The 15,500-nt window shown below is 44.5% G+C and overlaps 1 protein-coding gene across 1 annotated transcript; it reads right to left on the minus strand.

The window, feature by feature from the left end:
• Nucleotides 1-3,614: 3,614 nt before the first annotated feature.
• On the minus strand, nt 3,615-5,841 carry LOC115795820 (tripartite motif-containing protein 16-like). The gene has a single exon (XM_030751924.1). The coding sequence runs from the start codon at nt 5,760-5,762 to the stop codon at nt 4,086-4,088; it is 1,677 nt and encodes a 558-aa protein (XP_030607784.1). The 5' UTR covers nt 5,763-5,841; the 3' UTR covers nt 3,615-4,085.
• Nucleotides 5,842-15,500: the final 9,659 nt, after the last annotated feature.

Raw genomic sequence — 15,500 nt, forward strand, 5'->3', positions numbered from 1 at the left:
ACTAATTTTGGTGTGAATTTTAAAAAAAATTCTATGGGAAACCCGTCTGGGCCAGGTGCCTTTCCAGATTTCATTTTTGTGATAGCCTGAGTTATTTCTGATATAGTAATAGTGCCCTCCAACTTAGATTTGTCCGAGTCATCCAGACTGGGCATAGTGAGATTGCTGAAAAAGTCTTCGATCGAGGCAGTGTCACCAGCTTCAGAAGTATACAAACTTTCATAAAATGACCTAAACTGGGTATTAATCTCATTTTGGTTAATAAGTATACTGCCACGCTCATCCTTTATCCCTGTAATGAAACCTGCAGTTGTTGACTGTTTAAGTTGATGGGACAACATTTTGCCGGCACGATCCCCAGACTCATAATAGGTGAGACGCGACCTCATGTGCATGTCTATGGCTTTGATATTAGTGACTGAATCAAATTCTGTTTGAAGTAGGATTCTTTCTCTGTATAACTCATCGGAAGGTGAAACTGAATGTAGTTGATCTACAATCTTAATTCGTTCAATAAGCTCTGAAGCCTGTTTAGCCCTCCTTTTATTTTCACCAGCAGCATAAGATATCACTTGACCTCTCAGATATGCTTTTAGACTTTCCCAAAGTGTAGCATTACGTATCTTATTCAACTCGATAAAATATCTATTTGTGCGTTGATAAAGTCAACAAACCTTTGTTCAGACAGCAGTCTGGGATTAAGCCGCCACGAAAAGGTGAGAGATTTGTCTTCAGGAAAGCCCAACCCCAGAGTAACTGGGGAATGGTCTGATATTACAATGCTGCCATAATCTACTTGGGTAACCATGGGCAAGAGTTTCTGATCAATTAGAAAGTAGTCAAGCCTTGAGTAGGTTTGGTGCGCTGGAGACAAAAAAAGAGAACTGTTTGGATGATGGATATTTGAATCTCCACGGGTCCACTACTCCGTATGATATCTGTATTTTATCCTTCTGTCCTGCCGTCCTCCCGTACTATCATTTTCCCTTAAATTTCCCGTATTTTAATATAATCATTTTTAAAAAGCATTCGTGTGCCGCTCCAAACTGAATTCTGTCACTAGCCTTGCAAGAACTGCCACCTGCAGTAGCCTGGGTGGCAGTTCTCGCGAGGTTAGTGCTGACAGCCTCGAAAAAACAGCTGGACCTCGGGTGGGCTCAGTGTTGTCAACTTAGCGGCTTTTCAGACCCCCGTAGTGCCCAGTGGCGGTCCTAGCCTGTTTGGCGCCCTGGGCGAGCATCCCCGCCAGCGCTAGCGCCCCCCAATAGCGATCGCCGCAGCAGCGCCTACCGCACTACTCCACTTGGGGGTAATGAGCGCCCTCTGCCTGCTGTGTGGTGAATTCTGCCATGGTCTGACAGACAGGTTTTAACAGAAGGTCCCCCCACCATCACAGGCACACTCAGAATTTCTTTAAAATTTTTATTTGAAAAAACATGGAAGAAACTGAAATATTACACAGCTTCTGCTTACCTTTATCTTTGCTAGTTTCTTCTCTTCTTCTTTTCTCTTTTCCTAAACTGCGCACCTGATGGCTTTGACCTTTTCCTTTCCATCTGCTGTAATTCGTACTGAAGCGGAATAGGTTATCACCGCCACCCATCCCCAGGGCTGTCAGATCTGATTGACAGTAGCCAGCCCAACACAACAAAACCTCCACTGAAACTCATGTTAATAGCACCAGGTGTGATATATATTTAAATATACAAGCTTTGGGTAAGTTGTTAAAATTTTGGCTGCTTTTCACCATATTTGGTAGGTTCTTAGGAAGTTTTTAATTGTAAAATTATATATCTATATGATTTTATAATTATATAGATATATCTTTATAATTTTCCAGCCCAATGTGTTCACAAGCTGCCCAATCTGGCAACACTGCGCCATCCACCAACATTTGTCTGAACCGTCTAGATTCGTATTTGTGTTATTTTTTTCATCAGGATTCAGGTTCACACAAATACCGTGAATTAATGACCATATTTACAGTATTATAAATGAAATGTGCTTTGTGTTCTATCAGTTCAGACAGATTCATTCTATACGGAACCCCCAAAGGACATGGGGAAAAAACATGGGAGGAAAAAGAAAAAGAGGCAGTTCTGCGAGATCTCGCAAAACTTTTCAATATTAGTACATATGTTTCGCGTTAATCTTGATATGGCAGTGTCAGTGAGGATGAAAGGTTTGGCGAGAGACTGCCAGCAAAAGTCGCCTTTATTTATAATTCACGTTTGTTACTGTTGGCCGTAACCACGCCAAAACTGTACAGGCATGAATGAATGAACCCGGCTGACTGTCTCGCTCTCTTTCATTCATTCATGCCTGTACAGTTTTGGAGTGGTCACGGCCAACAGTAACCGCTGAATTATAAATTAAAGGCGACTTTTGCTGGCAACCTCTCGCCGATCCTTTCAACGTCCTCAGGGACGCTGTCGTATCAAAAATAACACGGAAAAGCATTCGAGATCTCGCAAAAGTTTCTAATATAAGAAATGCGCTTCCGCGTTCATCTTGTTACAAACACATACAGCCCCGCCCCCTTCTCCTCTCGCTGTCTGTCAGACCATGGCAGGAAGCTACATGCACCACACAGCAGGCAGAAGGCGCCCATTACCCCACAAGTGGAGCAGTGCGGTAGGCGCTGCTGCGGCGATCGCAATGCGTTGGGGGGGGGCGGTCATGCCGCCCTAGATGAAAAGCCGCCCTGGGCGGCTGCACATATCAGAAACCGCCGCTGGCCCAGATAAAGGAGGGTTGAATGTAGTTTTAGCTGGCAGTCCCACAGTGTTTTCATTAAATTTGATATTCTAACATTAAACAATACGGGACCAAATTGATCTATGTAATGTGGGTCAAGGCAAAGCATTAAAGTTATTAAGTTATTTTATAAAGTTCATTTGTAGTTTTAAACATATTTATGGAGTTTTTTTCTACACAGTTTGTTTCTCCAAAGATGTTTTTCATCTCTCCTACAGCCACGATTGCAACTACATGCAAATGACCAATTATGCAAATTAGGCGATGACATCATAGCGACTGTGTGGCGAAAAATTTCCTGTATTTTTAAATATAAAACTTGACGGGTATGGTTTGAAGTCAAATCAAACACACTCACCGTGAACTTCCTGCTGACAGAAACTAAAATGTCAGCTGTTCATCTGCAGGAAGACGAGAAAAAACTTCACCTGTGATGGTTCAATAGATCAAAAATCTTCCTTATTGTGAAAATCCACAGGTAAAAGAAAACTTGACCAATCTCTCCACAATGAAGCTGTGTTAGTACATAAAGTTCAAAGGTCAAAGACTGATGAATCTTCTTCTGCTCTAAACATGAACTCTGAACTTTGTGGTGTTTCAGGAGGAAAACAGCTTCAGTGATTCTCTCAGATCAGTTTCAGATTTTCTCCAACAGATTTCAATGAGATCCTGGAATGAAGACAGAAAAAGATACTTTGTTCAACATTTTATTTATTGAAATATCTTCAGTTTGTTCACACTTAAATCTTTAAAGACAATAAATGATCTCCTCATGGATTATAATCATGATAATTACAGTTTTACAGCTGCTGATTTGTTTATAGATTTAGGGGGAAACAACAAAGATATTTGGTCTTTCAATCAGATAAATGTAATTATAGATTTCTTTCCAAACATTCAAAGTGATGAGAAGAAAATCTATGTGATAAAGGAAGCTCTGCTGATTTCTCTGTTATAGTCCATGAAGTGGAAGAGAATCAACAACATACAAATACATCAATACAAATATTCAGCAAACACAGAGAAGTTTACATTTTCATGTGGAGAAATATTTTTCTAAATCCAAATCATCATGAGCAGTGATCGCCTCCACGGTTAAACAGACACAGGAAAGAGCTCCACCTAAAAACTCCAAAACACCAAGAGAACAACTAGAAGATGTCAAGGTACCACCCATAATGTTTGACTGACAGCTGATCTCTGTGCAGTGCAGAAATGCCACAAAAATGATGGAGAGAAAATAACATGAAACTAAAATACAGATTTAAACCCACAACAATATGAAAGACTTCAGTCTATTTCAGTTTAATGAACTCAGCAGAGTCTCCTTAAGAATAACAAAGCCAAAGTCCAGCATAGAGCGGCTGAGTGAATGTGGTCTGGACTCTGTGGAGCAGAGTCATGGTTTCAGAGATGCTGTAGAAGGACAGAATACCTGCTCTGTGATCCAGGTACACTCCTACTCTGGAGGACCGAGGACCTGAGACAGGAGTTTCAATGTTGTTGTGCCAAAATGTAAAACTGTTGTTGAAACAATCTAATGCCCAAGATTTGTCATTACATCCAAACAAACATTCATCCCCTGCTCTGCTGATATTCTTGTATGCGACTGCTACATTAACTCCTCCTCTCCCTCTCCACTCCACCTCCCAGTAACAACGTCCAGTCAGACTCTCTCTGCTCAGGACCTGAAACCTGTTAGTGAATCTGTCTGGATGATCAGAATAAGAATCCAAATTTACACCACAATGAGAACAAGAACAATATTGTTGATTCATTAATGTTACTTTTCTGTTCCCCTCTGATAATAACAGCTGTGTGTGTGCTGTGTTTGGATCCAGTGTGATTTCCTGTGAATATTTTAAGAATCCAGCTCTGGTCTTTGGCTCTGGTGGATCTGACAGTAAAACATCCACTTCAGTGACTGTCAGTGAGATGTTTCTCCATCCCTCTCTCAGGATGTCCTGTAGTTTCTCTCTGAGCTCTGACACAGCTGCTGTCACATCCTCAAAGTATCTCAAAGGACGGATATTGATGCTGGATGAGTGTGTAGACTCACTGAGTGCTGACAGTGAGGGGTAGTTGTGTAGAAACTGGATGTGATCCTCTGTGTGTGAGAGCTGCTTCAGCTCAGCGTCTTTCCTCTTCAGCTCAGTGATCTCCTGCTCCAGCTTCTCCTGAAGCTCTTTGACTCGACTCACTTCAGTTTCCTGCTGGGATCTGATCTGCTGCTTCACATCAGAGCTTCTTTTCTGGATCACACGGATCAGCTCAGTGAAGATCTTCTCACTGTGCTCCACTGTTTTATGAGCAGACTCATTGATGGCCTCCACCTCCTGTTGAAGCAGCTTCACATCTTTCTCTCTGTCCTGGATTCTCTGCTGGATGTTTAGTCGACTCCCCTCGAGCTCTCTCTGCCTCTCAGTCCTTTCTGCTGCAGCTGAGACTGTGTGGTGGCCTTTATGTTCATCCACAGGGCAGAGATAACAGATACTCTGCTGATCAGTACGGCAGAACATCTTCATCACCTCATCATGACGAGAGCACATGTTCTCCTGGAGCTTCTTGGAGGGCTCCACCAGCTTGTGTTTCTTTAATGGAGCCACATCATAATGAGGCTGAAGGTGTTCCTCACAGTAAGATGCCAGACAGACCAAACAGGACTTCACTGCCTTCATTTTTCTCCCAGTGCAGACATCACAGGCCACATCTTCAGGTCCAGCATAGCAGTGATCAGCAGGAGCATCTTGGAGTCCAGTCTTCTTCAGCTCCTCCACTAAATCTGCTAACATGGTGTTTTTCTCCAGGACAGGCCTCGGTGTGAAGGTCTGTCTGCACTGAGGGCAGCTGCAGATCTTCTTCTCCTCCTCTTCATCCCAGAAGCCTTTAATACAGTTCATGCAGTAGCTGTGTCCACAGGGAATAGCCACCGGATCCTTCAGTAGATCCCAACAGATGGAACAAGAGAAGGTTTCTCGGTCCAGCTGAACTCCTTTCTGCTCCATTTCTCCTCTCAGTGTCAGTGACTGTGTGAGTTTCACTTCCTGATAACTGAAACTAGTCTGAGCTCTGATCTAAACAACATGAGTGTTTGCAGTGAATGGGGTCTATCAGCTCTCACACATGACCACATGTTGGTTACACCCATCCTCAAAGTGCAGATCTGAAGGTGAGGGAACAAGGAGACATGTGGGTAGAGAGGAGGTGCTGAGTTAGAGAGCAGGAAGCAGAGGGAGGGTTATCAGGCTGGGACTCATTCCAGGAAGAGGAGCAAGAGAGACTGTGTTTAACTGTTTGGCTGTTCAAACCTTAAACAAAAATAATAATCTCATACTTCTCAGTTCATATTCTAAAGCTGCTAATTTAATCACTTCTGTTCCTTACAATAATTCAAATTCTCCAAATGAAGAGAGAAAATGGTGACAGCTTGTCAGAGACTGAGCTGGTAAACCTGGGACACCTAAACAGTTATACCTTTTCTCCTGTGTGAGAATATAGAGAGCCCAAAACTGTGTTACACATAGAAGCAGGAGGCACCTTAGAGGTAAAAAACAAGAGTTTTTATTGTCTCAATTAAATTCATATAGCTTTTTGCCTCGTAGAGAAAGCATGCAGGACACAGTATTAGACTAAGACCACCCTCAGTGTAACCACTGTCAGGTTTGTGGCTGTGGAAAGTGAGGCAGAGGACCCCAAAGCAGGACTCACAAGGCAAGGAGCTGACTTTTACTTTCATAGCTTTATTAACAAAAACTTAGCATAAACATAACACAAACATTAAACTACAGAACTTGGCAAGATCTATGAATGAGGCATGAAACATAAAGTACACAGCAGGATAATGAGGGGAGTGGAAACAGGTGAGGAGCACAGCTGAACACAATTACACCGATGAGACAAGGGGAAGCAAAACTAAACACAAAGCAGAAGGAACACAAGACTGTCAAAATAAAACAGGAAGTGACCAAACAAGGTACATGCAGACTTAACACAGAGGGAACCTAAGTGTGACCAAAATACAACACACAGGAAAACACCGGGATGTCAAAATAAACACAAGACATGAGACAAAAGGACTAAGACATGAAAAACAAAACAGACACATGAACACTGACCAAACAAGAGAACTGTCAGGTGTCAGAGATGCAGTCACCTGCAACCACACACATGCACACACACACACAGCTCCAAATCAGAGCCAGCCCACAATGATTGAGTCTCAACCTGCTAAAATCAAACGAACTTTCATTTTTCAGGTAAAACAATGTTTTGCTTTTTTCCTGTTTCTTGATTGTGAAATAAAACCAACACAGTTTTCATTCATCCACACTTATTGAGACATTTCTTGTACTGGTGTGTTATTGCAGAGCTGTAGTGTAACAGTCTCTACTGTGGTTCTGTTTCTAGTAGGATGCCCCAGCTTGACTCCTACAGCTCATAAACTGATTATCTAAAGACTCACATGGGCACAGGGTCTCTGACACTTAGGTCTCCATGTTTTTATTAAAGCTGTGGCTGCTTTATTTTCAGTTTAATATCAGCTACTTTAAAGCTTTTAGTAGAACACATAGGCTGACACAAGACAGGGAAACAACTGAACAGGGAAGTCACCTGAAACACAAACAACGAAGACTTGACATGGAAGCGACAACAGATCCCATCACACAAGGACACGGGGAGACAAAGGAGCACAAGGACACAGGAAGATGAAAACGCAGGAAAATCAAAATAGCATATAAATAACTCAAACCAAAAGCAATACAAAACTACAACAAACTGTAAAAAACAAAACAAAACTAAGAAACGCAACCAGAAAATACAACAAAACAGAACTTCACTAAAAGAACTCAGAACACAGGCCCACTGGCCCAGGACATGACAGTTTTCCTCCTCATTTTCAGCTACAATAACAAACCAAAAATTAATACTTCATTCATTTTTCGTTTGGTTTTGTACACATTTCAAAATTCCTCCTTTCAGCAGAGTGAACGTTTACTGTAGACAGCTGTGCTTTCTCATTGGCTGACACAGACTGTAAACTGCCAATAGGATCGCAGATTCAAGACTAGCAATGCGGAAAAAAAAAACAGCAATGTAGCGGGAAGTTTAAAGCAGAGGCAGCCGCAAACCCCACAGTCTTTATTTAAAGTCGGATTCATTCAGGTTAGAAGTGAAAGTGTTTTCTTTAGAGCTCTGCGTGATGTTTCACTTCGATGATTTCTTCTGTGGGCGGTAACGGTGCAGCTAGCTCGGTGTTTCTCAGGAAAAGGCTGTTCATATAACCTCTAACGTCTGTAATTTATCAGCTGAGCTGTTTCGAAGTGCTTTACCTTCATTTTCAGTCATGCTCTTCTCTTATAAGCTCTGACTGTGGAAAATTAGAATTTTGTTCACTGAGCTGAGGGAAGGATCAAGTCTCTACATTAGTTACTGATTTGTCGACTTTTAAATAGTTTCTATTTGAATGAAACTTATTTCTTATCCATGTTCTGGTACTTTATGGTCTGCCTCGTGTGTTCCCTGTTTCACGCACTTGATTTAATGGTGTTTTAGTATCAATTATAATTTAAACAGTGTTCCATCCATCCATCCATTTTCTTCCGCTTATCCGGGGCCGGGTCTCGGGGGCAGAAGCCTAAGCAGAGAAGCCCAGGCTTCCCTCTCCCCAGCCACCTCCTCCAGCTCATCCGGAGGGACCCCAAGGCGTTCCCAGGCCAGCCGAGATACATAATCTCTCCAGCGTGTCCTGGGTCTACCACGGGGCCTCTTCCCGGTGGGACAGTGTTATTACTGTAAATATGAATTCATAAAATGCCAGATTATTTACATTTAAGGACATTTAGCTTCTGTTAATCTGCCTCCTGATACTCTTAAAGTGATAAGTGCAAATAAATACAATTTAGAAAAAGGTAACGCATTCTCTCACATGTTTGATTTATTATTGTATCATAAATGAATTCACGGACTGACACAACTATATTTAAAAAAGAAAAAAAAAAAGTGACTTTCAGTGAGATGTTGCCCTGAGCAGCAAAAGTTGTTGTCGCTCTCTCTCGGTCCCTCAGAAGCTTTGTTATACTGGATTTAAGTCTGTCTTAGTGAATAAGGACAAAGTTTTCCTGTCACGATCCTGGGTCCTTTTGTTCCAGCAGGTTTGGTTGGCCTTTGAGTTGAGTTTGTTTTCCCTCGTAGTGATTCTTTTGTTTCATTCTCTGGTTTGCTGTGTTAAGTTGTGTTCTTGGTTTTAGTTTATTTGCAGTGTCAGCCTTTCTTAGCTTTGTTACTGCTCAGTCTTACGATGGCTTGATTATATTCTGATTCCTTCTTTGCCTCCTCAAGTTGAGTCTGCATTTTTGGCTGTTCACTTCCCGTTTTATTTTGATAGTCTTCTTGTCCTTGTGTGTTGTGTTCTATTTTGCTTCCCCTGTGTTATTAATATCATTCGGTTCATCTGTGTTCATTGTTTCCATCCTTGTCTGCCATCCCTGCTGTGCGTTTCCTGTCCTGGAATCTAGTCTGTCTTGTTCTGGATTGATTATGTTTTGTCTTGTAAAGAGGAAGTTTGTGCTGGTGGCTCCTGATTAGCTCTTCCTTTGTTCCACAGTCAATATTAAAGCTTACATTTAAAATAAGCTTTTCACCTTCGGTGTCCTGCTAGATCGGGCCCTGCAGATACCGAGATGTACAGCGGCAGGTGCCTGGCTCTGGGGGGACCTGCCCATTGGTACTCAGAGTGGGCGGACTTTTCCTGACTCCAGCCGCTCACTCACCTGCCTTTCCGCTCACTAGCTGGGGAGGGAGCGTGGCTCTCAGCGGCGAAATTGGCAGTCCCAGCCCACTGACACAGTGAGTATTCCTGCATTTACCTCTGAAAATGCTGAAGGAACTATTAAGTCAAAAACTGTAATCAGTGAGGCAAACATTGTTCCCACCAGAACGGTTTCATACAATAATGTTATGGACTCTGCAGCTCTTTCTCGCTCTCGAGGCCAGAAAGGCTTTTATTCGGACTGTGGACTCTTTGCTTTTTGAGTGACTATGTGACCCATGTGAAGAAGACCAGGAAACTATAACTGGCAAGGTCAAAGGATGGTTACCAGCTTTCCCTGGCTGTTGGATTCCTTGCACGGGTTAGTAAAGGATTTTTGTAGTCTCCACTCTACACCTTCTGCCTCCCTCTGTTCCTAATAAAGAGACTGTGTTTTTAGAGACAATTGTCTCTGAAAACACTGCGCTATGCTCCTGTGAGGCATTCAGTCCCTGCACCCATTCTTTTCCCTCGGGTGGGGACGGCTAAGGACCAGACCGTCCCTGCATCTGTATCTGCTCTGTGGGTGGGGATAGCTGAGGACAAGTCTGTCCGTACACCCATATCTGTCTCTCGGGTGGGGGCAGCCCAGCCTCAACGAATAACAGAGGGCTCTCATAAGCAGCCCGAGTCGTCTGATACTAATGCCAATACGTGACCCACTTGCCACTGTGACACAAACTGTCACGTTGTTAGGGACAACCTTAACCCTTAGTGAGCTGCGAGAGACGACACAGACACGTACCATCCAGTTTGGAACCTTGTCCGTTTATTAAAATGTTCCCCCTCCCTTTTCCGTTACATGACCCACAACAAATGTTCCTACCCCCTAACTGAGCTGATACTACATCCCCCTTTCTGAGACAAGTAACATTTTTTCTAAACTCCAGCTGTATCGTGTCAACTTAACATTTCAAAGTGCAAACCGTTTTCTGTTTCCAATTCTACTATGGACTACCATTGTTCCTGTCCCCAAGAAGCCAAGAATCACTGGACTTAATGACTACAGACCTGTGGCACTGACTTCTGTGGTCATGAAGTCATTTGAACGTCTGGTGCTGTCCCACCTCAAGTCCCTCACAGCCCCCCTTCTGGACCCCCTGCAGTTTGCCTACAGAGCCAACAGGTCTGTGGCCGACGCCATCAACCTGACTCTGCACTTCATCCTACAGCATCTGGACTCCCAGGGAACCTACGCCAGGATCCTGTTTGTGGACTTCAGCTCTGCCTTCAACACCATCATCCCTGATCTCCTCCAAGACAAGCTGTCCCAGATGAACGTGCCTGAACCCATCTGCAGGTGGATCACTGACTTCCTGACAAACAGGAAGCAGCACGTGAGGCTGGGGAAGAATGTCTCGGACTCCTGGACCATCAGCACCGGTACTCCTCAGGGCCGTGTCCTCTCTCCTCTGCTCTTCTCCCTGTATACCAACTGCTGCACCTCTGACCACCAGTCTGTCAAGCTTATTAAGTTTGCAGATGACACGACTCTCATCGGACTCATCTCAGACGGAGACGAGTCGGCCTACAGGATGGAGGTCAAACGTCTGGTGTCCTGGTGCAGCCACAATAACCTGGTACTGAACGCCCAGAAGACAGTGGAGATTATAGTGGACTTTAGGAAGCACACAGCCCCTCTAACCTCCATCATCCTGACTGGCTCCCCCATCACCACAGTGGACTCATTTTGCTTCCTGGGAACTACCATCACCCAGGACCTCAAGTGGGAGCCCACCATCACCTCTGTCGTCAAAAAGGCCCAGCAGAGGATGTACTTCCTGCGGCAGTTGAAGAAATTCAACTTGCCAGTAAGGACCATGGTGCAGTTCTATACTGCCATCATCGAGTCCATCCTTACCTCCTCCATCACACTGTGGTACGGTGGAGCCACCACTAGGGACAAACAGAGACTACATCGCGTTGTGCACTCTGCTGAGAAGGTGATTGGCTGTAACCTCCCATCTCTCCAGGACCTGTACACCTCCAGGACACTGGGGCGTGCAGGTCAGATCACAGCCGACCACTCTCACCCTGGGCACAGACTTTTTGACCCTCTCCCCTCAGGCAGGAGGCTACGGTCCATACGGACCAGAACCTCCCGCCATAAGAACAGTTTCTTCCCCTCTGCTGTTGGACTCATGAACAATTACCCTAAGACTGTTACCACCACCCTCCACAAACGCTGATGACCCTATGTTTATGCATCTGTCTGTTTGCATTGATCACTGCACTGTCATGTACATATTACTGGACTATAGTTTACATTCTTTTATCTTTTATTATTCTCTGCACTGTATATTTTGTAATATTGTGTTATAGTTTTATAATATCTCTGTATATTTGTAATTTGTATATTTGTAATATTGTCTTATAGTTTTTATACTTATTTGTTTTTATGTAAGCACGAAGTACCGCAGCAATTTCCTAATGCTGTGAACCTGTTCACCCATATGGCAATAAAACCTTCTGATTCTGATTCTGACAGTTCTTTATTTTCAGTTTAACAATTATAATATCATTTCAAACAATTTTTTTTTCTCTAGAGAAGGGTGGGGTAGACTACCCATCCCTTCTGCCAAGTGTGGGGATTATTCTGCCCCATTGCCCACTCGGCTCTCTGTACCTTAACTTATGTACAAACAAAGTCCTGGAGGTGACTAGGGACCTTCCTGTTTCTGATGGGGTAACGACGCTCAGGCGTTTGGCTCTGCTGATGTGGTTGAACTTGAGCCTCTGGTGAGGGGAGTGTTCTGGCTGTGTCTGTCGCCGTGACTCCGTCTGTTGGCATGTCAGGAAAGCCAGTCACAATGTCAGGAGCCACCGGGGTTGGGGAGAGATGGAACCTGTTTCTCCGTAGGATGCCCCGAGGTGTCTCCACAATGTAAGATCTTGGTGTGTCTGCAGGGGACATCACTGTGCCTCGCTCCCCAATGTCCTTTACCCACACATTCTTACCAGGATGGAGATGTGTCATGACATGTGTACTATGTCTGTGGTCATAGTTGCGTTTCTGTTTTCTCCTGTATGTGTTTTCTGTCTCTCTTAGCTTGTCCCAGTCCAAACATCTTGGCTGGAGTTTGGATGGTGCTGTAGGAACAGATGTTCTGATCCTTCTTCCCATGAGAAGCTCTGTGGGACTGTATCCATTTGCCAGTGGAGCAGCGCGGTAGGCCATGAGGGCGAGATAGGGGTCGGTTGACTTTTTTAGAAGACCCTTAATGGTTCTCACTGCTCTCTCAGCCTCCCCGTTGCTCTGTGGAAAATGAGGACTGGACGTCACATGGTTGAAGCCCCATTCCTGTGCGAAACATTGGAAACTGTCACATGAAAACCGTGGGCCATTATCCAAACGTACAACTTCAGAAATACCATGACGAGCAAAGATCGATTTAAAGTGCTGGATCATTGCTTCTGAAGAAGTGGATGATAATTTGGCAACTTCAAAGAATCTGGAAAAATAGTCGACAATAAGACGGTAATGCTGGTTACCATACTGGAGAAAATTGGCTCCAACAGTGGACCATGGTCTGGCTGGAAACACTGTTGGCATCATTGGTTCTTTAAAGTTTGTTCGCTCTCGTGCAGAAGTGTCACAGTTCTCAATCAACTGTTGCAATTCCTTGCTAAGACCTGGCCACCACACTGACTGCTTAGCACGCTCATGGCATTTTGTCATGCCCAAATGTCCCTCGTGCAATTTGCACAACATCTCTGCCTGGAGGGATGCCGGGATGACAATCCTTCCTCCTTTTAGCAGCACTCCATTTTGTACTGTGAATTCGCCTGAAAATGGCATGTTGGGCCGAATTGCCTCTACAACAGAGAATTTTACAGGCCAGCCCTCTAAACAATGTGTCTTGAGCTGGCAAAGTGAAGGCTCATTGTCTTGGTGTGTTTGAATCTCCCTGAGCCTAGGCTCTGTGACTGGTACATTTGCCATGACTGTATTGACACAGAGGTTTATTTCTTTCTCCTGCAATCCATCTGCTGTGCTAGTCACCGGATCTCTAGAAAGCACATCTGCTGTTGCAATGTCCTTACCGGACACATGTGAGCTTGTGTACGAGAACCTCATCAGTCTCATTCTGAGACGTTGTATTCGCGGTGGGAGCATGTCTAATGTCTTTGAGCCCATCAAAGAGACCAAGGGCTTGTGGTCTGTTTCCATATGGAAGTTTTTTTCCAGTGAGAAACTCTGCGAATTTCTCTGCGAATTTCTCACAGGCCCATGTGGAGGCCAGTGCCTCCTTTTTGATTTGGGCATACCTCTGCTCAGTGCTTGTTATGGACCTGGAAGCATATGCTACTGGTTTCCAGTCCTGGTCTGTTTGCTTTTGAAGGAGGACAGCACCCAAGACAAACGATGATGCATCAGCAGAGACCCGTGTCTCAGCATTTGGGTCATAAAGTGCCAATCCTGGTGGTGTTGTAAGTTCATTTTAAATTACCTCAAAAGCTTCCTGCTGTTGGGAGCCCCACATCCGCATATTTGACTTTTTCAGCAGGTCTCTCAGTGGACGGGTTTTCTCAGCCAGGTGGGGTATGAATTTCCCCAGATGATTTATCATTCCCAGTAGCCTTCTCACCTCGCTGATGTTGCGGGGTTCTCTCATGGCCTGGACTGTGTTCACCTTTACTGGGTCTGCGCTCACTCCTGATGCTTCAATCACCTGCCCCAGAAACTTGATTCTGCTCTTGGAAAACTCACATTTTTCGTTCAGTGTGACCCTGGCCTCCTGAAGTCGTGACAGTGCTGCACGTAGCCTCTCGTCGTGCTGCTGTTGAGTCGCTCCCCAGATGAGTACATCATCCATCTGGCACAAAACGCCCTCCAGACCCTCAAGGGTTTGTGTCATACGCTTCTGGAAATGCTCTGGAGCAGAAGAAATTCCGAAGCATAGGCAATTGTAACAGTACCTTCCAAATGGAGTTATGAAGGTAGTGAGCAGTGAAGATTCTTTGGAGAGTGGAATCTGCCAGAATCCAGAATTCGCATCTAGCTTCGAAAACACTTTGGCTCCTGCCAGCTGTCCCAGTGTGTGCTCTACGGAGGGAAGCGGGTGTCTTTCCCTCATGACTGATTTGTTCAGTTCAGTGAGATCAGTGCATATTCTCACCTTACCTGTTCGTTTGGGTACTACTACCATAGGCGCACACCACTCGGTTGGTTGTTCCACCTTGGAAATGACTCCCTGCTGCTCCATGCGGTTTAGTTCTTCTTTGACCTTAGGTAGGAGAGGGAGAGAAATGCGTCTGGGAGTAGAGAGAGAAAAAGGTTTAGCGTCTGGTTTCAGGACAATGTCATACTCGCCCTGCATCTTCCCTAGGCCTTTGAATGGCTTTGGGAATTCTGCTTTTACTGCTTCATCTGAGTCTAGGCTGATGGCATCCAGCTTAGCTACCAACTGCAGCGCTACAGCAGATACACAGCCTAACAGTGGTGTGGCCAGCTCCTCCACCACATAAACTTCCTGTGAGATGCTCTTTTGTCCTTTCTTTAGTATGGCAGTAAATTGTCCTTTTACTTTCAGTGGCCTTCCTCTTGGCCCCTTCAGGGCCTTTGAAACTCTCTTCAGTCTGCTGAGTTGGTCCAGGCTGCACATCCTCTCTGGCACTGCAGTTACGTCGGCACCTGTGTCTATTTTACACACAATGTTGCTGTGATCCATTTTTATCTCTGTCATCCATGGGCCCTCATCTGTAATAGCTGTGAGTGAACCCAGAACTGCGGCCTCATCTCCTACCTCTTCTGTCAATATTGCTACGTTCCCCTCATTAGGCCTTTTAGCTCTACACACTCTGGCATAATGCTCTTTCTTACAGTGGTTGCACACTGCTTCCTTAGCTGGGCATTGCTGCAAGCTGTGGCCCTTCATATCTCCACATCGTCTGCACTGTGTGTTTCTTATGGTCTTTTTCCATGCTGTTTTAC

The sequence above is a fragment of the Archocentrus centrarchus genome, chromosome 17, assembly GCF_007364275.1.
Source record: "Archocentrus centrarchus isolate MPI-CPG fArcCen1 chromosome 17, fArcCen1, whole genome shotgun sequence".
Lineage (NCBI taxonomy): Eukaryota > Metazoa > Chordata > Actinopteri > Cichliformes > Cichlidae > Archocentrus > Archocentrus centrarchus.

Excerpts from the sequence above, each read along its gene's own strand:
- LOC115795820 (XM_030751924.1), bottom strand. The coding sequence starts at position 5,762 with ATGGAGCAGAAAGGAGTTCAGCTGGACCGAGAAACCTTCTCTTGTTCC.